The 23,884-nt window shown below is 34.8% G+C and overlaps 1 protein-coding gene across 1 annotated transcript; it reads right to left on the reverse strand.

Moving 5' to 3' along the window:
* Positions 1–1,658: 1,658 nt before the first annotated feature.
* Positions 1,659–22,810, reverse strand: LOC132548402 (inactive phospholipase C-like protein 1). The gene is made up of 27 exons (XM_060212266.1): positions 22,648–22,810; positions 21,599–21,739; positions 20,673–20,885; positions 20,432–20,449; positions 18,362–18,401; positions 17,866–17,995; positions 17,528–17,631; positions 17,081–17,147; positions 16,871–16,964; positions 15,847–15,970; positions 15,635–15,720; positions 14,498–14,621; positions 13,772–13,940; positions 13,368–13,463; positions 12,799–12,901; positions 11,419–11,598; positions 10,944–11,146; positions 10,577–10,706; positions 9,961–10,119; positions 9,084–9,181; positions 8,353–8,454; positions 5,986–6,177; positions 5,428–5,505; positions 4,795–4,848; positions 4,280–4,372; positions 3,998–4,093; positions 1,659–1,730 (listed from the first exon to the last, which is right to left on the reverse strand). The coding sequence occupies exons 1-27, from the start codon at positions 22,808–22,810 to the stop codon at positions 1,659–1,661; spliced, it is 3,129 nt and encodes a 1,042-aa protein (XP_060068249.1).
* Positions 22,811–23,884: the final 1,074 nt, after the last annotated feature.

Here is a 23,884-nt window from a genome sequence, read left to right on the forward strand (position 1 = left end):
CAAAGACTTCTACTGCAGAAATGACCAGTTATAGGGTATTCCAAAAGGGTCAAGTGACCGTAAGCTTTGGCAACACATCTGTTGTCTGTTAAAAGTCTATATCCTTTTTCTGAAACAACTAGGATCATTTTTGATGGCTGCTTCCATGAATTGAACTATGTAAGGTAGATATATACATCTGTTTGACTGTTCATACCAACAGCCAGGCATGAGGAACAATGAACTGCTTTGTGGCTCCTTGTTACTGCATACAAGACTTTCTTCAAGTCAGTTGGCCCTCTTTGTTGTGGCAAGGGTTGACAATTTCCTTTATACAAACAACTTCAGAACTTTATTCTTAAATAACATTATCATATCACCAATGGTGAAACATGGTATAGAATGACTGCACTATTTTTTATAACATCTGGAGTATTACACAAATGATATACTCGATGTGAATGCGAGAAATCCCCACTTATTCCTGCAGTAACCAAACAAGAATGGCGACATCATTGAACACATTTCAGATGTGATCAGTACGTTTGTGAAAATGTTTTCACCAAATATTCAAGTGGTTAATCCAGCATGTAAATGATAAATACAACAAAAGTAGAGTCTAGTATTTCTTTGTCAATTTAATAGACAATTATTACAATTTCATACTTACAAAATTACATAAAATTGAGTATTGCAAGGAACGTGACATATTGGGTAAAATTGCTGTTGGTGTAGTGTTATGTTTAATACAAATATTTGAGAATTTCATAATCAAAATCTCATTGTATACTGAAATGTTCCCAAAAAGACAAAAAATAATATTATTTTCATTTATTGAAAGAATTGTTACATAATAGAGTAGAAATATTTCTGAAGAAAAGATGGCAATCAATCATTATGTAGTAAAATTAACTAATGGTGACTGGAAGTGATACATGATGACAGGAAAGGATGGAAATGTTTCATGATGACAGGAATTGACTGAAATGTTCATTGATGATAGGAAGTGACTGAAATGTTCCTTGATGACAGGAAGTGATTGAAATTATACTTGATAATGGGAAGTGATTGAAATGATGACTGTAAAAGTTTGGTAATGTCTGCGATATCAAAACTGTCTTAGCAGTGTTTGGAGCTGACAGAACTAATACTGTACATGTTTATTGTTGAAGCAGAAGAAATGAAATCTACTGAATCTGATCTTATGAACAATTTTAAAACATTTGCTTATAATGATTTCATAAATTCTTAGGATGTTTCAGTAGTCTGTATGTAGCTTGTTATTTTTCATAATCAAGACAAAAAATAAATTCAATATAAATTTTACACCCTTATGAGAGACACACCATCCAAGTGTGTAACATTATAATGGTTGTCTCAGGTGTTGGCTGAAATGTCCTGTCCTGTGACCACTAAACTACACAGCTATTGTTGTCACAATGATGTCCAGTGTGAGTTCCGGTAGATTCTATATCACTGACTAGAATGCATCATCTACAAATAAAAAAAAAAAAAATTCTGCTTAAAAATTTTGATATTTCAAACTGAATTTTTTTTGTAACACTCATCCATTTGTTTGTGATAAAATTTAAATCATTATAAAATTTAGTTATACATCTGTTGTCATTGTTAACACATACCATTAATATCTTATACAAATTGTTGAGGGTGTTGTAGTGTTAAGAATCCTCAATGTCCTCGTTAACAGGGGATTCCTTCATTAAACCAGCCACAGCCGCAGTCTCCTGCACCTGAAATGTCAGTAGTAAAGCATCAGTTCTCAATATCCTCAAGTGTTAGTTCATTTTTTTAAAGTTTAGAGTTAGAGCATAATGAAATAGCCTTTAAATTCCTCTCAGTAATTTACAAGTGAACTTCAGATATTGGCCTCTTGGTTATATAATCAATAATTTTTAAGAATAAGACATTTAACACTTGTGACCTTCAACCCAGTATTGTACTAGTCAACTGTCATCAACATATCTAAACAAATTGGATATTCCGAAGAATTCCTATAAAACAAGTTGATGCTGACTAAACAGTGGACAGATGATGGAAGCCTTAGGTCACAGTTCAAGCAGAATCACATGTTATTTATAAAGAATGTGATTAACTACCAACTTGACAATCTAAACAAGAGTTCCATGAGGCGGTTGATAATACACCCATCATAAATCGAATGAGTATTTCGCTACAGAAAAGGGAAGGAAAGTGATGTTTGATTTCTGATCACCACACTAAGGTCATTTACAGACAGTGCCAGTTGTGTAATTGTGGAAAAAACTGGAGTACACCAATGACCGTCCATAGGAATAACATTCCAAGGTATCCATGAAAAATACTGAAGTCATCCTTCCATCAATTTTACAAAGGCCATAACTCAATAAATAACAGGCAAATAATTTTGGTCATCATAATTGTCCAAACTAGTGGTGGTATTGAACCTCCTTGTGAAGTTTTAAGTGTATCTGTTTGAAACTACTGAAACTATTCAATAGACATTGTTCGGGAAATTGAAATAAGAGGCTATAACTCTGTGAAATACAGACTGAAAGTTCCAGTTATCCAACTTGTCCTAACTATTAAGGTAATGAACCTCCCTTAGAAGTTTGTTACTCCCCCTCCTGCCGCACACATGTCTGGGGAACTGCCTCACATGATAACATAATACAATTCGTCTTTCGACGGTGTATAAAGACAAAATGCCTGTGAAACTCACCTCTCATAGGTACTCCTGTTAGACTCACCTGACATAGATACTTTTATGAGATTTACCTGTCAAAGGTACTCTTCTATCTCCTGACAGACTCACCTGTTGTAGGTACTCCTCACACTCTTGTCAGACTCACCTGTTGTAGGTACTCCTCACACTCTTGTCAGACTCACCTGTTGTAGGTACTCCACACACTCTTGTCAGACTCACCTGTCGGAGGTACTTCACACACTCTTGTCAGACGCACCTGTTGTAGGTACTGCTCAAACCCTTGTCAGACTCACCTGTTGTAGGTACTCCTCACACTCTTGTCACACTCACCTGTCAGAGGTACTCCTCACACTCTTGTCACACTCACCTGTCAGAGGTATTCCTCACACTCTTGTCACACTCACCTGTCAGAGGTACTCCACACACTCTTGTCACACTCACCTGTCAGAGGTACTCCTCACACTCTTGTCACACTCACCTGTTGTAGGTACTCCTCACACTCTTGTCACACTCACCTGTTAGAGGTACTCCTCACACTCTTGTCACACTCACCTGTTGTAGGTACTCCTCACACTCCTGTCACACTCACCTGTCAGAGGTACTCCTCACACTCTTGTCACACTCACCTGTCAGAGGTACTCCTCACACTCTTGTCACACTCACCTGTCAGAGGTACTCCTCACACTCTTGTCACACTCACCTGTCAGAGGTATTCCTCACACTCCTGTCACACTCACCTGTCAGAGGTACTCCTCACACTCTTGTCACACTCACCTGTTGTAGGTACTCCTCACACTCTTGTCACACTCACCTGTTAGAGGTACTCCTCACACTCTTGTCACACTCACCTGTTGTAGGTACTCCTCACACTCTTGTCAGACTCACCTGTCAGAGGTACTCCTCACACTCTTGTCACACTCACCTGTCAGAGGTATTCCTCACACTCTTGTCACACTCACCTGTTGTAGGTACTCCTCACACTCCTGTCACACTCACCTGTCAGAGGTACTCCTCACACTCTTGTCACACTCACCTGTCAGAGGTACTCCTCACACTCTTGTCACACTCACCTGTTAGAGGTACTCCTCACACTCTTGTCACACTCACCTGTCTTAGGTACTCCTCACACTCTTGTCACACTCACCTGTCAGAGGTACTCCTCACACTCTTGTCACACTCACCTGTCAGAGGTATTCCTCACACTCTTGTCACACTCTCCTCACACTCTTGTCACACTCACCTGTTAGAGGTACTCCTCACACTCTTGTCACACTCACCTGTCAGAGGTACTCCTCACACTCCTGTCAGACTCACCTGTCTTAGGTACTCCTCACACTCCTGTGCAGCCTGGGAGAGCAACTGTGCTTGGCGTTTCAGTACTCTTACATTCCAGGAAAAGTTGTCTATTGCCTGATGAAATAAAATGTACTGTAATGTGAGATAAAAGTACATTCTGTCTTAGTGATACATTAACCATCCAACAAATTAAAGAAAAAAATCAGTTGATCCAAGAACATCTTCTGGATAAAAATCCTTATTGACAGTTTTACTAGACAACATGAACTTTTATGTTTTTCGACTTTCTACTTCCCTTACCTTTTTAATTTTCTTCTCTCGTAGACCAGCTTTCTGGCAGACTTCTGTCAATTCTTCATGCCATTCCAGACCAGCTCTACAGCAGTGCAACAGCTGTCAAAATACAACACAAATGTACTAGTAAGTAATGCAAATACGGGGATCAAGTATGGGCCTCGTTTGACATTATTTGATACAAAATTAGATAAGAAATAATGACAGGAAGAATAAACCCACTATCAGGCCAGATTGTCAATCAATGACAGTATTTTCAATGATCCATATATAGGTATTCACTTGTACTATCTAAAAATAGACTAATTATTTTCAAAGCTTAAGACTTCAGCTGGCAGAAGTACTTCATGCTTTGAACACTAGCAGACTTCTAATTTGTAAGTTGCAAGTAGGGTTTTTAAACATTGTTTTCTTATTAATATTAAAGTGTTGTTCATGTACACAGTCCTGATGACTGAACACGTCACCTCAAAAACAGAAATATTTGCCTTCAGTGACAATTTCTAATGACAGATACTTACCCTTTCATACACTTTTCCACTATTCTGGACTAAATATTTACAGCTTTCTACAAACTGTAAAGAACAATTAAATGAAATAAAATCATCCAATTAATACAGAACAGAAACTAGACTTGTAAGCCAGAGGATTGGTGAACAGATCTTCCAAAATGGAAAATATCATATTTATACAGTAATTTGATTACATTAAAACACCCATTTTACCAGAAATACACTGTTTTTCCTGAGCTAAATGAAGAAAATCCAGATTTTACTGCAAATCTTTAGACTTTTTTTTATCAAGTATTTCTCTTTTATTTGTAAAATCCATATCAATTTTACCCACAATTCATATAACCTTTTAATTCATTACATCTATGGTTTATTTACGAAAGCAGTGATGATAAATCTTATTTAGTCACCCAAGATATCGTCCCTGATTGGACGTGAGAAGGTAAATGGTATCCAATCTGCCAAACAACATAGGTTTTAACCCAATACTCAGGTTTCTTCGCACATCAATACACTGAAATCTGGGCCAATTTCATATCTTATCTGAGATTTTAAAACAGATGTTTCATAACAGCCACAGAATAAATCCAATCAAATTTTGAATATATGACTATTATTGAATGCTATGTAGAAATTACTCACCTCCATATTGTAAAAATTCATTGCACTTTTTAAGTTATTTGGTAGATCACCAACAGCTTCTAGAATGGGATAACTTTGCTAAAAGGAGCAAAAATAAAAATGTCAAAACTTTAATCAGGAATATTAAAATTTATCAACCCTTATAAAGGATCTGAGATAATTCAGCAGAGGAAATTTATGACACAAAAATGGCTGACATCATCCCCCACGTTCTGCTACTTAGGATAAAACTGCAGAAAAAGACACTGTGTCATAGTACTGTTTATAAGATTCCCTTTTCAATCAGAAATTTCACAGCAATTATTTCAAGAATGAAAGAAACTTTAGTAAATTCTATTTTAAGCATTAATCATCCAGAACAGATTTAATTTGTAGGTGGAGTTACATCATTGTTAGCAATATCTACAACACTTGTATGTAGCTGAGACCTGAATCTGCACACAGAATCATCAACTGAAACAAGTAATGACACAAAAGTGAGATGGTATGTGTATGGTAGTGACCTCTAATGACCTTCCCTGTATTGACCTCTTCTGACCTTCCCAGAGCTGTACTAACCTCACATTCATGGGTAGACAGGAAGTAGATAGAAGCATGCTGGCTGGAGTTGGACACTCTGGTTGCTAAGAAACGGACACACTGTTTGATGTTAGCTGTGGGAGACAAACCACATTTCTCCTTGAAGGTCCGAAGGTCATCCTGGACATTGTCCCTCATATCCATAGCATCCCGCAGGGGCTTGATAGATATCTGTCAGAAACAACTCATTAATAAATGTACAGATAAAGTGTGACATATAAACGCCAATACATATTTAGATGAAGTTTGTGACATAGAAACATCAATACATATTTAGATAAAGTTTGTGACATAGAAACATCAATACATATTTAGATAAAGTTTGTGACATAGAAACATCAATACATATTTAGATAAAGTTTGTGACATAGTTATAGATACAAAGCTAGGTCAAGTGTGTGACAGAGTAAAATAATAAATAAAGGTAGAACCTGTTTCACATTAAATATATAGATACTGGTCAGTTACATATATCTAAATATGGCATCTGTTTACTCCCATCTTAGACTTGTCAACTGTTTCTCAAACCAAAATTTACAAGAAAATTTTGTTTATGTACATTTATTGAAACTTGTTGTATATGTACATTTATTGAAACTTGTTGTATATGTACATTTATTGAAACTTGTTGTATATGTACATTTATTGAAACTTGTTGTATATGTACATTTATTGAAACTTGTTGTATATGTACATTTATTGAAACTTGTTGTATATGTACATTTATTGAAACTTGTTGTATATGTACATTTATTGAAACTTGTTGTATATGTACATTTATTGAAACTTGTTGTATATGTACATTTATTGAAACTTGTTGTATATGTACATTTATTGAAACTTGTTGTATATGTACATTTATTGAAACTTGTTGTATATGTACATTTATTGAAACTTGTTGTATATGTACATTTATTGAAACTTGTTGTATATGTACATTTATTGAAACTTGTTGTATATGTACATTTATTGAAACTTGTTGTATATGTACATTTATTGAAACTTGTTGTATATGTACATTTATTGAAACTTGTTGTATATGTACATTTATTGAAACTTGTTGTATATGTACATTTATTGAAACTTGTTGTATATGTACATCTTTTTGTAAATGGCCATTTTATTTCTTGTGTCCTGTTGAATTTACACATCTAACAAGCTTGCCATGGAGATGATGCATTATGTGAATCATTTATAAATATATATAAATCAGTGGTAAGAGGATCTTAGTTATACATGTTCAACATCCAAAGTGATGAAGCCTGAACTTTGGCCCCAATGACCATCAAATCTAGCAAGGTGTAGATAAATCTGGTATCTAAAATATTGTATATAAATAGATGGATGGATACACAAACAAAACAAAGCAATAGTATGTACTATATACCCCACTATGGTAAAGGGAGATAACTCATTTTATTATATACATTTGTACCCCACTACATTCCTGGTAAGTGAGATACTTCATTTTACTGTAAACCTCAGTATCTTCCTGGTAAAGGGAGATAACTCATTTTACTGTATACCTCAGTATCTTCCTGGTAAAGGGAGATAACTCATTTTACTATATACATTTGTACCCCACTACATTCCTGGTAAGTGAGAGACTTCATTTTACTGTATACCTCAGTATCTTCCTGGTAAAGGGAGATAACTCATTTTACTGTATACCTCAGTATCTTCCTGGTAAAGGGAGATAACTCATTTTACTGTATACCCTACTACATTCCTGATAAGGAAGATTTATTTATTGAACAGGTATAATGTCTACTATTACAGCTGTTTGGCCTTTCAGCAGACGAAACTATAAGGGAGATAACAATTCTCTTTGCTATATACCCCACTAAATTCCTGGTAACACAGAAACTCATTTTACTAAATACCCATTTCACTCCTGGTAAGGGAGATAACTCATTTTAAAATATATATCTCAATGAATTCCTGGTGAATGGAAAGAAGTCTCTTACTAGTGAGAGAGACTGGAATGTCTGTCATAGACAGATGATGGAAGATGGAAGTCTGAAGCTCAAACCCTACCAATCATTCATTGACTGAATTGACCAATTAGTGTTGTTTTTGTCAAAATTTTGATCAAAATGGCAGCCTTGACCTGTCTTAGTTTCAGCAATGCAAATCCAGTCAAACAAGTGAAATAGCTCATCTTGTTATTTGCCCTTCTATATAACTGGTGAAGGGAGACAACTCATCTTATTATATACCAACTTACCTTCCTGATGAAGGGAAAAATACCTTACTATATACCCTAGTACATTGCTAGAGAAGGAAGATTAATCACCCTACTGTTAACCAAGCTACATTTCTTGATATGAAAGGGAGACAACTTACCTTGAAAGTTTCGTCTACAGTCTTCACTCCTATAGATTTCATACTAGGATAATCCCTCAATGGTTTACTCCCTGATACAAACTTGCGGTGATTGGCAGAAACCTGAAGTAAAAAGAAAACATATTGTATAGAATGTGTATCTTTACATATCTTATGCCAGGACATTGCCTTTCAAATCTTTGGAACACATTAGCATTTATTCCAACATTATGCAAACATTCAAGGTTCAAATATACAATGTCAAATTTCTTACCTGTTTGTTAAACCAGTTTGTCAAACTTACATGTTTTATACCAGTCAGTCAGCTGTACCTATTTGTGTTACCTACCAGTCAGACTAAACTGTTTGTTTTACCTGTCAGTCAGACTTAACCGTTTGTTTTACCTTTTAGTCAGACTTAACTGTTTGTTTTACCTTTCAGTCAGACTTAACTGTTTGTTTTACCTGTCAATCAGACTTAACTGTTTGTTTTACCTACCAGTCAGACTTAACCGTTTGTTTTACCTGTCATTCAGACTTAACTGTTTGTTTTACCCGTCAGTCTGACTTACCTGTTTGTTTTACCTGTCAATCAGACTTACCTGTTTGTTTTACCTGTCAATCAGACTTACCTGTTTGTTTTACCTGTCAATCAGACTTACCTGTTTGTTTTACCTGTCAATCAGACTTACCTGTTTGTTTTACCTTTCAATCAGACTTACCTGTTTGTTTTACCTGTCAATCAGACTTACCTGGTTGTTATTCCTATTAGTGAGAGCTATGTGTAGAAACAGCGTACACTTATCTATGGGTTGACCATTCTCTCCCAGCAAATTTACATGACGGTACCCTGCAAACAGACACAAGCAGAACATAAGTGATACAACCCCACAGACAAACAGACAGAACATTAGTAATGGCAGCCTACAGACAGACAGACAAACAGACAGACAGAATATTTGTGATGTTGCTACCTTACAGGTAGAAACTGGAAAATATTAATGGTAAAGTGTGTCCTTACATGTCCTTATACAGGTAAATGGTATAGTGTGTCCTTACCAGTCCTTATACAGGTAAATGATATAGTGTCCCCTTACCTGTCCTTATACAGGTAAATGATATATTGTCCCCTTACCTGTCCTTATACAGGTAAATGATATATTGTCCCCTTACCTGTCCTTATACAGGTAAATGATATAGTGTCCCCTTACCTGTCCTTATACAGGTAAATGATATAGTGTTCCCTTACCTGTCCTTATACAGATAAATGATATAGTGTCCCCTTACCTGTCCTTATACAGGTAAATGTTGTAGTTTCCCCTTACCTGTCCTTATACAGGTAAATGGTGTAGTGTCCCCTTACCTGTCCTTATACAGGTAAATGATATATTGTCCCCTTACCTGTCCTTATACAGGTAAATGGTATAGTGTGTCCTTACCTGTCCTTATACAGGTAAATGATATAGTGCCCCCTTACCTGTCCTTATACAGGTAAATGTTGTAGTTTCCCCTTACCTGTCCTTATACAGGTAAATGGTGTAGTGTCCCCTTACCTGTCCTTATACAGGTTAATAGTTCAGTGTGTACCTACCTGTACTGATACAGGTAAATAGTTTAGTGTGTCCTTACCTGTCCTGATACAGGTAAATGGTATAGTGTACTGTCCCATCAGTTTGTCTTCTCCTATCAGGGTCTTTGCTCGAGCTTCAAATCGCACTAGGGCCAAATCTGGCATCTTGATTTGCAGTTCAAATGTCTCCTCCTCAAACATGGTGGCGAAGGATGAAACTGTGACGAAAATAATTCTATAAAATATCATGGACATTCAGTTTCTAGTTCAAAGTTTATTTAGAAACAATATTTATACGCTATTGATCCTAATGAGTAGAAATGGCCAGCCTTGGTACATTTAGATTAATCAGCAATTTTAAATCTGGACCAGACATATTCTTTTACAATGACAAAACTTGTATGAAAATATGAAATGTTTTGTATTGTATCATAAAGTCATTTATTTCTTAAGTAGGCACACTTAATGTAGGCATTTTACATCAAAATTTGAATTAATCAACCATTAAGTACATCAATATAATACATTGGTTATGTAGTTCACCTTTCTTAATGAAATGAATATTAAAAAAATTATCCATTTCGTTGGAATGGTTTGAAATTCACAAAAATTTAACATGGTATGGTATATATAAGATAGACTACATGACAAAAATGATTAGTAAATATTGTTTACCTTCACCCTGGGTGGGCTGTGTGTGGTATGTGGCCTCATCAGCTGGAATCCCAATTATTCTGACGGAGACATAAATCTTGGTACCCTCCATTCTTATCTTACAGTTGGAGAAATTCTGACCACTGACAACCTGTAAGTAAGATTTTACCCTGTGTCAACCATTTGACAACTACAACACAAACATTTACTTTCCTAATACATTTCATCTATACTTCAAAACAATTTTTTAGCTACCTTTTCTTTGATAAACTCCACACAAATATTCAACATGTGCATGTTTTTGTATATGACCTAATATTTGTGGAAATTGGACTCTGACTATGTAACAATATAAGGATGATACAAAACCAACAAAATCTGCACATACTTTCATATGAAGGTCCATTTGCTGACTGGTCAGTTCATCGTCTACATTGGAGACTGTGGTTGATTGGCTAGGTTTTGGTGTGAAGTAGGAGTAGATATCACGGATGACCTGGGGCTGTAGAACATAGCCACACTGACCATTCTTCATAAAGAATGCTGTGTTTAACTCTGTAGGAAGGCCAGCTGTCTGGTAGTTCAGTGCCACTATTAATAGGGAAAGAATGTTTTACTACTTTAAAAAATGAAGTTATGTTCTATTGAAAACTGAGTCATATGTCACCACTAAAAAATTTCCATATCAGGTATATTTCTCAAACATCATTTAAGGATTAGAATTATACATGTCAACATAAAAGTCCCACATCACCGCTATCAACCAAAACATCTGACATACATATTGCACACCATGCTTGTCACACAATAGATTTGACATGCCCTAAGTATATCTGATAGAACCAATATTTGTGACATCTCACCCATTTGACATCCACAGTTCCAAAACTCGGTGGGTAAAAAGTTGGAGGAATTTAATCTGTTTGCTTTCGGGTAAATTCTAGAGATAAATCTTTTGTTGTAGTTGATGAACTCCTCAGGGCGGTCACGGCACAGCATAGTAGCTTTACTCTCTCCAAATGAGCACATTTCATAGTACTTTTCTGAGGACAGAAAACCATTCATAGTCTTATTCATTAGCCTTATTCCCTAGAAAATATTTAGTGGCTTTGTTGTGCAGCCTTATTCCAGTAGCCTTATGCCTAGCAATAGTTAGTAGCTTGTAAGGTAGCCTCAGTACAATATACTTTAGTAGCTTTGTTGTGTAGCCTTATTCCAGTAGCCTTATTGACTAGCAATAGTTAGTAGCTTGTAAGGTAGCCTCAGTCCAATAGACTTTAGTAGCTTTGTTGTGTAGCCTTATTCCAGTAGCCTTATTGCCTAGCAATAGTTAGTAGCTTGTTAGGTAGCCTTAGTCCAATAGATTTTAGTGGCTTTGTTGTGTAGCCTTATTCTTTGACCTGATTTATCAGTCTTATTCAATACCTTATTTAGTCAACTCATTCCCTTGTTGTATTTAGAAGCCTTTTCAGGTATCCTAATCCTTAAGCCTGATTCATTAGCCTTATTCCACATAATATTTCTAAAAGTAGTCTAATCATTCAAAAGCTTTATTTAGTATCAATAAGTAGCCTTATTCCCTGGCCTAAATTACTTGTTCAATATGCTTGTTCTCTAGCTGCCTTGTTAATTAGACTGATTCTGTAGCCTTTTTCAGAAGCCTCGTTATGTAGTCTTATTCTTTAATCTTATTTAGTAACCTTATTGCCTAACCTTATTCAGTAGTTTCCTTCCTTAGATTTATTCAGTAACCTTATTGTGGAGTCTTATTCTCTTGCCATGTCTACTAGCCTTGTTGAGAAACCTTATTCAGTAACCTTATCGTGGAGTCTTACCATATTTACTAGCCTTGTTGAGAAACCTTATTTATTCAATGACCTTATTCAGTAACCTTATCATGGAGTCTTATTACCTTACCATATTTACTAGCCTTATTTAGTAACCTTACTTATTCAGTAACCTTATTCAGTAAACTTACTATGAACTCTATTTCTTTGATAACATTTTATACTTGAGACTTAATGATTGGTACATTTAAGTTATAAATACATTTTTTTATGTAAATGATATGGTCCACTTACATTTCTCAATGTGTTGTTGTTAGGTGACAGCTTTAGAAACACTGATATTCTACAACAGAATGTCACCTTTACTTGTCATCAAATTTGGTGACAAAACTCTTTCTAAATATTACCTCAGCAGAATATGTTTCAAAATAAGGTGATTCTGCTAGAGATACTTACGCTGCTGTAGGGATAATTCAAAGTCTTTAAAGCCCCTGGACGCAAAGAAGATCACAAGATCTGACAACTCCTTCGCTAACTTAAGTGTATGGCTGCCATCATCCTGATACAAAAAGACAATTTATAAATACTCTGTGTAAAAGCTCAGCTGACCCTCTAATTGACATATTTTCATTGATGATAATGTTTTCAGTCTTTGTAAAGCTATCTTATAAAACACATAGGAAATATTTCACACCATCAGGAAATGTTGTAGCAAAAATTTAAATACTGAGTGAAAAACAAATTAGAAACAAAATACCTGTGAAGATTTTTATGATTAAACACTTCACTTACCCTTAGTCTCAGATATTGTCTAATACAATCAATCATTTATTGATAGTGATAATGAATTACTACAGAGAAAATTTTACTAGAAAGCTAGAAATAAACCCTGACATTTGTCACAATTTTCCCTACATATACCACTGATATGAAACATGAGGCATACATTCCTCAATCTCACATTAATAAATGATTTTACTCGGACTGTAGATGTTACATAATTACATAAACATTAATACACAAACTTTTTTCTTTTTCTTCTCTTCACCCTCCACATCCTCTTCCTCCTCATCTGAAACCACATCTACGTCTTTGTTGGCTGTCATTGGCAGCTTTTTATTCTGAAGACATTCAACATATAATAAACACTTTTTCACAAGCATAAACATTGAATTTACATTAGGTATTTATATCAGGTTAAAGAATCACCCAGACAACTATTAGCAGGTTTTTTTAAATGAAGGTTAGACAAAGGGTATATAATCCTGTTAGGAGAGATATCCTGTCAGACAGAAAAGTCAATACTCTGGGAAAGCTTGACAATCTTGTCACGGGGGATGACACTTCCTTGGAAGAGTAAAGACAAACAGAAATCTGCGTAAATCTTCTAATGAAGGAGAGAACGTGAGAAACCAGGAGACCAACTCACCTTAACGAGAATTTTCCTTTTGAGATTGTAAGGAGAAGGCAGCACTGTTCGCTGTGGATCTGCCTCCTCATGATATAGTTTATCACCTAAAACTTGAAGTAAGATCTTGGCCATTTGTTTCTGATACTTGGGACTACAATGGTTTTCTAAAGACAGCACAACAGGGTACCTGGTCAACAGAAAGTTATTTGTCATGTGTAAGTGTAACCTAACGGACCTTGAGGAAGAGATGTCACTCAGTCCTCCACACTAAACATCAAGTAAAGATAAAGTCGAGTTAAGGTGGGACAATTAAAAGAAGTAATATATCTTTTTTCAAACTTTACTTACTCAGTTTATAAGAATGTTTTGTTTCTTTGTTTTTACTGAGTCAATCATCCTGTCAACAGCTGGTGTTGTTTTGAGGTGGGTCTCCTTGTAGTAGCTGGTAAGGCTACATTACCAATAAAACCTGTGTCATCCAGAGCAACTGGGATACAGTGTTTTGCGCCCAAGGACAAATTAGCTACAAAAGCATAGACCTGCCTGTTGTTTAGCTTCCAGAGAAAAGGAAATTGTTGGAGTTTTCAACCACAAAAATTGGATCTTCGACTTCTCTATCACAACCCAAAGATGAGGATTAAACTTAAAAACCTTCATAGTTACCCTTATCTTTTCTGATTTGTTAATTAGAAATATGACTTTAATGTTCAATAATAACATCTGCAGCTTTATAAACACACTTACTCTGACGTATGAAATGCCCATTCTCCAATGCACTTTATAACATCTTGAAACAAAATGGCTGACGTCAAACTTAAAGAGCCATGCTTAATGATGGGACCTTCATCATAGCCATCGTAGCAATCCACTGTAACACAAACAATATGAAAATACATTTACACAAACATACAAATACGCAATTACTACATGAACTATACAAAAATACACAATTACTACATGAACTATACAAAAATACACAATTACTACATGAACTATACAAAAATACACAATTACAACATGAACTATACAAAAATACACAATTACTACATGAACTACACAAAAATACACAATTACTGCATGAACTATACAAAAATACACAATTACTACATGAACTATACAAAAATACACAATTACTACATAAACTATACAAAAATACACAATTACTACATGAACTATACAAAAATACACAATTACTACATGAACTATACAAAAATACACAATTACTACATAAACTACACAAAAATACACAATTACTACATGAACTATACAAAAATACACAATTACTACATGAACTACACAAAAATACACAATTACTACATGAACTATACAAAAATACACAATTACTACATGAACTATACAAAAATACACAATTACTACATGAACTATACAAAAATACACAATTACAACATGAACTACACAAAAATACACAATTACAACATGAACTATACAAAAATACACAATCAATACATGAACTACACAAAAATACACAATTACTACATGAACTATACAAAAATTAACACTACATGAACTATACAAAAATACACAATTACTACACGAACTATACAAAAATACACAATTATTACATGAACTATGCAAAAAAAAAAACAACATAAAAATTCATGAACTGATGAATAGCAGCAAAAGTAAAATGAAAATGAAAAAATAACACAAACAATACAAAAATAACACAAACAATACAAAAATAACACAAACAATACAAAATAACATAAACTATACAAACTATACAAACAGTCCAGCCTTTTGTTCTGGCTAGCTTTTTGTACAGTCCAGTCTTGTAATTAGAGGAAAAAAGAATAAAAATGATTCACTCCTGTTTTGTTACAACTGCTTTAATCATTTTGCAACAGAGTTGCCACTTACATTCCACACAACGGCAGCCTGCCAACAACACCTGTTTGTATTGGTCAACACTGGCTGGACCTTTCACCTGGTCACCGGTTAGGTACCTACAGTAAACAGGTAAATGTTACTCTCCCATCAAGATTGATTCGCTATACACTTCTGTTTAAAACCAACTAATAAATCATGGGCCCCCTCATCACTGTTTCTGTAAGAGAACTTTACATACTTACGTGTTATGAGAACTTGCTATGTAATAACTGTTGATAGGGTGGTTCATTAATTCATCACACACTGTTTTTTCGTCTGGGTTGAAGATATCACACCATTCATTTGAAGTAAGGAACTCAGTGAACCCTAAAATACATTGAAAATGATAATCAGATAAGGAGAAAATAATACTCATACCATCATGATATCTGATCCTGTATGTAGATATCTAACATCAACTCCAATCTCACCCTGTATGTAGATATCTAACATCAACTCCAATCTCACTCTGTATGTATATATTTACCATCAACTCCAATCTCACCCTGTATGTAGATATCTAACATCAACTCCAATCTCACCCTGTATGTAGATATCTAACATCAACTCCAATCTCACCCTGTATGTAGATATCTAACATCAACTCCAATCTCACCCTGTATGTAGATATCTAACATCAACTCCAATCTCACTCTGTATGTATATATTTACCATCAACTCCAATCTCACCCTGTATGTAGATATCTAACATCAACTCCAATCTCACCCTGTATGTAGATATCTAACATCAACTCCAATCTCACCCTGTATGTAGATATCTAACATCAACTCCAATCTCACCCTGTATGTAGATATCTAACATCAACTCCAATCTCACCCTGTATGTAGATATCTAACATCAACTCCAATCTCACCCTGTATGTAGATATCTAACATCAACTCCAATCTCACCCTGTATGTAGATATCTAACATCAACTCCAATCTCACCCTGTATGTAGATATCTAACATCAACTCCAATCTCACCCTGTATGTAGATATTCAACATCAACTCCAATCTCACCCTGTATGTATATATTCAACATCAATTCCCATCTTATCCTGTATGTATATACTTACCATCAATTCCCATCTCACTCTATATTTATATATTTACCATCAATTCCAATCTTACCCTGTATGTATATATTTACCATCAACTCCAATGTCACCCTGTATGTATATATTTACCATCAATTCCCATCTTACCCTACATGTTGATAATTACCGTCAATTCCCATTTGACCCTGTTTGACACGCTCTTGTGAAGGTTCAAAACACTTGATGATGTACAAACAGATGTCCTTGGTGACTCTCGACATCTGAAAGGTATAAATGGAGGTACAGTAATAGAGGAAGGCATTTAATGGGTATTGATAAGAAGATTGTAATTAATTATTTACCATAACAAGTTGTTGTTATCATGATATAGACTTACACCTTGTACTGATTCCATAAACAGAAGCAGATCATCTGTTGTCAGGTACATGCCATTACTAGCATATCTGTAAGAGAATAAATTATTTTCATTTAGCAAAACGATTTTTCTAAAACAAAGGCATTTTTTTTTTTTTTTTTTTTTGCTTTTTTTTTCAAAAAGGTGATTGTCTTAGTAACGATTTCTTTGGTGAAAGCGAAAAGCAGTTGATTTAATCCTTCGTTTCAATCCAAAAAATACCATTTGATCTGTAATTACCATCTGTTTAAACCTTACAGGTTTTTAATGATCAGCTTCAACAAATGGTAATGCTGTAATATTGACACAAGTAATTATGTGCAATAAATCAAGTATACCAAAGGTCAAACAAGCATGAATTTTGTGACCTTGACTTATGACCCTTACTCCCTGTGACCTTTACACTTTTGCCTATAATGTCATACTTACTGAATCATAAGGAGGTAGATCTCTGGACGGGTGAACAGTTTCTTGTAAAGTGTTTTAAATTCCTCACAAGTCACTTTATCATTTCCTTTAGCTGATGCAAGTTCCTAAAGGAGAAGACATTTTTTCTGTGAAGCATGTGGTTTTGGTAATACTTTTTATCTGAACAACATGATTATGCAGGACCAATAATAAAGTAATTTGAGTTCCTTCTACCTTTACCGTGATAGTAGATAAACATGTTGTTAGTCCCAGACTACTTATTACCAATAACAATACCAGGTACATGTATTATCAAACAGTGTCTTAAAGCTCACTTCTATAAAATATTCAGTCCTTACTTTTAGTTTTTGATTGACATGCTGAATGTTGAAGTTTTCGTTGAGTTTCCTCAGCAGGCTGACAGTGCCCTTATGGTCCAGCAGTCCAGTGTTTATATCAGCTTCACCGTTGAAACATTCACCCAACCATGTACTAAGGTCAAGGTCAAGAAAGGTAATTTTTCCAAATAGCATATAAGAAATTGTCGACAACTTTTAAAGATCACAAGGTCAACAGATGTAACAACATTCATCAACAAGGTCAACAAAGATCAAAAAGTCAACAGAGGTCACAACATTTATCAACAAGGTCAACAAAGATCAAAAGGTCAACAGAGGTCAAAACATCTATCAACAAGTTCAACAGAGATTACAAGGTCAATATCGGTCACAATATTGATCAAGAACATCAACAAAGATCACAAGGTCAACACGAAAAATATCTGATAAAACTGCAATATAGATTACGGCTAATGTTTAGAGAAGCAGTGAGTTGATGGTTTATATTAAAGGATATCCTTCCCTCTCCATGTCAGTATCAACTTGTTCTGAATCAGCTGAAAATAATCAGAAAGAAGTAGCTATTACTTATTTCAATAAACATAGTTAACTGTTTCACAGATATACCAGATTGAGTAGTGGTGTTGACCTTTACAAGGAATATTTCTACAGGACAATTACAGACATATCTTTTATGGCATGATATCTTCATTGTTTATGTATACTGAGCTATTGAACAATCATTTCTAATCTAAATACTAAATTGTGGAAATGTACACTACCCATCTGCCTGTAATCAGTAGAGTAATCAAAGGTCGACTCAAATGCTCATTTTGGTCGCAATTTCATATTAAAGCATTTTTGTTAATTGCTCATTTAAAAATCTGCATCTTTTCAGGTTCAGTGACCAAGACTTTAATTAAACTGCTAAACCGATGGCAAAGATATGAATTTAATCTATGACTTCAAATCTGCATGATATATGTTAATATGAATCAGGTAAAAATATTATTAACATATAAAAAGATTCTAAATCATTCTCAGATCAACCTGGATACTATTATATTGATTACAATTTAACTCCATACAGTTTACCTAGCAACAAAGATACAGAGTTGTAGAGGTGGAAAGATAGAATGACACACCTATGACGTCAAGGAGTGAGGGACCACTGTTAGTCCTACAGAAATAGGTTAGTATAGAGGCTGGTAGAGAAAAAAACACAGGAACGGGAAATATTTCTAAAGGGACAGTAATAATGTAGATAACAGTTTTACATGTAGTGTGTCCTGTATATAACAATATTCAGATCAGAAAGGGATATAATTTGTAAGGATATCACAGTTACCTATATTACTAGTTGATCCTGTAAAGCAACTGCTTATGACAGAAAGGGGAGATAACTTACAGGAATATTACAGCTATCTAGTACATTTGTAGTTCATCATTATACAGTACACAACAGTGTTAATGGTAGAAAGGGGAGATAACTTACAGGAATATTACAGCTATCTAGTACATTTGTAGCTCATCTCTATCCAGTACACAACAGTGTTAATGACAAAGGGGAGATAACTTACAGGAATATTACAACTGTCTAATACATTTGTAGTTCATCTTTATACAGTATACAACAGTGCTAATGCCAGAAAGGGGAGATAACTTACACAAATACCACACCTAAACAGTCATTCTATATTGGGGTTTTTTTTTCATTGCTTCCAATTTTCCTGAATGAAATGTTTCTTTATCTTAAAATAAATCATTTTTGTATAGTTTCATCCTTATACAGTCAAAGCATTTTCAGCTCAATTTATAGAGCAGTATGAGTCAACCTTGAGTTAAATATCCATTATGTCACATCTGACAACAACTTTTCCAAAACATTTTTCCATAGAAAAGATGAAAGGAAAATCAAACTAACTTGGAAATACTTAGAGTCATGTGGCATGGTAACAAGTGGTAACCAAACGATTTAAAACTAGACAAATGTGACAAGTGAAAAATATCAACATCACAAGGTGAGAGGGCAGGATCATTATATAAGGTTTCTATCATCACAAGGTGAGAGGGCAGGATCATTATATAAGGTTTCTTTCATCACAAGGTGAGAGGGCAGGATCATTATATAAGGTTTCCATCATCACAAGGTGAGAGGGCAGGATCATTATATAAGGTTTCCATCATCACAAGGTGAGAGGGCAGGATCATTATATAAGGTTTCTATCATCACAAGGTGAGAGGGCAGGATCATTATATAAGGTTTCTATCATCACAAGCTGAGAGGTGAGAATATTTATATAAGGTTTCCATCATCACAAGCTGAGAGGGCAGAATCATTATATAAGGTTTCCATCATCACAAGCTGAGAGGGCAGAATCATTATATAAGGTTTCTATCATCACAAGGTGAGAGGGCTGTATAATGATATAAGGTTTCTATCATCACAAGGTGAGAGGGCAGGATCATTATATAGGATTTCTATCATCACAAGGTGAGAGGGCTATAAAATGATATAAGGCTATAGACAAGTGGTAAGAAGAATATTCTTCTGTGATCTCTGGTTGTCCAATCAACACTAACTTACCTTCTGAAGTGGGATCCTCTGAAGCAAAACACAACGGGTATTACCATGGTTACCATGGTTTGCCATTAGGTAATACATATTGGTGCTTATCAAAAGGTGACTTTTTCATTTTTGTTGTTGATAAAATCTTCTGATAAACAAATGTGACTGAAATGTATCATATTTTGTTGAGTGGAGAGGAAACCAATTTAACCAACAGACAGAGATTATTTCCACTAGGTCACTAGTGATTGGTTCTCACCTGTTTTCTGAAACCTGATGAGAGCCAATATGCCTGTAATCCACAGCACAGCAGTTGCTTCACTGTCAGCCACCAGATACAGAGGTTTACTCTCAGTAGAGAATTTGATGGTGAAACACTGATTGGCATTCTGGCAAAGATGGCTGACTTTCTTATGTTTAAATGCATCATCTTTGTTACCAGAGACAAGTTCCTTAAAATTGGCAGTAGATACTGAAACACAATCAGTGATAATTTAATATTGGTTCATAAAGACATATTAACTAGACAGTGACAAACATGTCCTTATTTAGGACTGTCTATCTTTACCCCAATTTTAGATCTTTTTTTATTCTAAAAGTGCAAGTTTAGTCAAACAGAGAGTTACTACGTCAAGACATGCCAATTTCTAATTTGATGAATCCATCAATGGAAGATTTATTTAAAATATCACTTGTTGGATGCTTGAAATTTTGAATGTCCTTGATCTCTCCAATAAAAATTCACCATTACCACTGACCAACTAATGCAGGTGATGAAGGTTATAGGGAGTTTTATGGTTGTCATAATGAACTCATCGAGAAACATAGTATTTTAAGTTTGATGTATTTGATTCTCATTAGTCTGTTGGTGTCATTGTTGTTTACCTTGTTTTTATTTCAGAATGTGATATAACTTACTTGAATTGACAAAACTTTATGTGGTGAGTGTTGTTGGTGAAGTGAAAGAAGCTTACCTCTCTGGAACACCTGGTCTTATTCTCCTTGTACTTTTTAGAATTCTCAATATAAATCTTTCTTTTGTTATAATTTTGCCCTAGTTTCATTGATTTTGTGTTTGAATTAAGATTCCGTTAACATGTTGGTATTTTATTTATTGTTTCTCAACTGAATGAAAATTAGAAACAGTGACTGAGACTGTTAGCTTCAGAAGGGAGACAACCTCACCTTCACCTCCATGTTTACTTGGCTTCCACTTCAATGTCATTCTGTCATCACTCAAATAAAATGTCTTGTCAAGATGGACCTGACCATTCCGAATCTTGGTTAGTTTGGAACCTTTCTGCATGAATAACCAGGCTTCTTGTGCTGAAAGTCAACATGACAGGATTGTTTCGTCTTTTTTTCAAGATAAAAATCACTAAAGATGTAATTTCCAGAAAACACACTCAGCTGTTTGATCATTTTCTTGTTTCACATTGTTTAGATAAAGAGGATTGCTTGTAGTTCAAACACAACTGGAAGAATCCCTCTGTGTCACTGATAGATATACTGGAACACAGTGATTCTAAGTTCTTCATTTCTACTACATTTCTATATTATTATCCTGGGTTTTATTTAGCCCATCCATCAAAACATTTCTTCACTCAGTCTTAAGTTTGCCCTAAAACCATAATAATATATATTTCAGCCTTAACTTGAAAATTTTAGTCGACATTTTAGTTTAAAGGCAAACAAGATAAAAATTAAGGCAATCTTATGCTAATATATGATATTAAGAGGGACCATCATTAATGTCGTCATCTAAATATTTCACCAATTTGTTTTACCAACATTCCTGACAAAATCACACCTGTTGTTTTTAACCATTTGCTTTTCTATGATAACATAATACAGTTGTATTAAAAAAACATGCTATAACTCTTGAGCCTTTAACAGGATATTGGTCAATATGGAGTGTCAAGTTTTTGGGATCATAAAGAATTACTCTAAACTCAATGTACTGGTAGACTTGTATGACCATGTCTGGTTCAGTAATGGTTTGGGTTGTTTTGTAGTTATACCAAAGTTTAATGGTATTTTTGTTTGTATTTTTTCTGGAGGTCATGAAATTGACACTTCCTTTATTGATATTATTTCCAAGGTCATAACCACCAACAGAAACTCTTGTTCATAATAACATTAACAGTAATAAGTCCACCTATTCATCTTCTGGAGTCAATAGATATGTGTAAACCTCGCACTATTTGTAGGATAAATAAAATAAAATTTCCTACCTCTAACCTCGTTGATATGTAAATCTGTTGTTGACAGTCGTACATTAGATCCCAATCCAGAGTTTCGCTTCATACTCATTGTAGATCCAAACTTCCTCCTCTCTGTCAATACTGATGAAGGATTCTCTAAGATCAGACTTTGTGACCTTGAACTGAAGGCCATTCTTCTGATTTGTAATTGAGCAACACTTGGCAAGGCTACTTTTTACTTCTCTTCTCCCATCTGGTCAGAATTCAGATATAAGATTGTGATCTAACCATTTTACTAATTGAGGACTTCTGACGTTTTTCCAGCTCATAAAACTGTCTTCATTTTTACTTAATACATGTATGTAACACACTTACGTTACACATAACGTCACCAACAACAACATACTCCTCTTTCTATCCTCAATGAAGAAATACTTTTCTGTAAGTTAGGATGTCCAGAGCAGGCTTCACTCCCCTGACAAAGTCTGACCTGTTCTGTCCAGCAGTGATAGATTACACCCTTCCACGATGAAGTTTGGTTCCTTCTGTCGAGAAGTGATATCCCCCTGTAAAAGGAACAATTCATGAATTACTTATGGTATTGAGCTACAACTGGTCTGTTCATAAAACAGGACACAATCCAGCTAACCTATCGTACATTATGTAAACAAATGACAACATTAAATAATTGGACCCCTAGACTGTCAATATTACTAACTAACACGGTATATATAACTTGTTTTCTTTCATTGGTCTTAAAGCAACACATTTGCCAATAACCCACCCTGGTGTGAATTAATATTTGACCTGTAGCAATTTACACATGTCTCTGCTGTCAATACTGTTATCTTACTCAGGAGGAAAGTTGACACTAACTCTATTCCAATATATAATAAACATCAATACATAGGATAAAATAGGATTTTTAATGGATTCTCCGACAGAAAAAAAACATTTGTAAAACAATGTTAATCATTTCATTTGATATATAGTTTGATAATTCCATACAAAAGAGATTTTTGCCATAATCTTGTGATATTAACATTCTGAGTGTGACCTTGACATTGTAAAAGATAATTCAGGAGGTGACATCAACAGTGGTCTCATTGTGGTCTGTTTAGACCATGTTGTGAAACGTAAGATTAGGACCTTCACATTATAATGGAGAATTCTGTGATCTTGATGTTGTATATGCATAATGATGCCTTGTGGCAAGGATTATGATGTGACCTTGACCTGTAAGTGAGTACTTATTGTTGCCTTGACC

Source organism: Ylistrum balloti, unplaced genomic scaffold (assembly GCF_031769215.1).
Source record: "Ylistrum balloti isolate Yb309-2 unplaced genomic scaffold, AGI_CSIRO_Ybal_v1 Utg370010, whole genome shotgun sequence".
Lineage (NCBI taxonomy): Eukaryota > Metazoa > Mollusca > Bivalvia > Pectinida > Pectinidae > Ylistrum > Ylistrum balloti.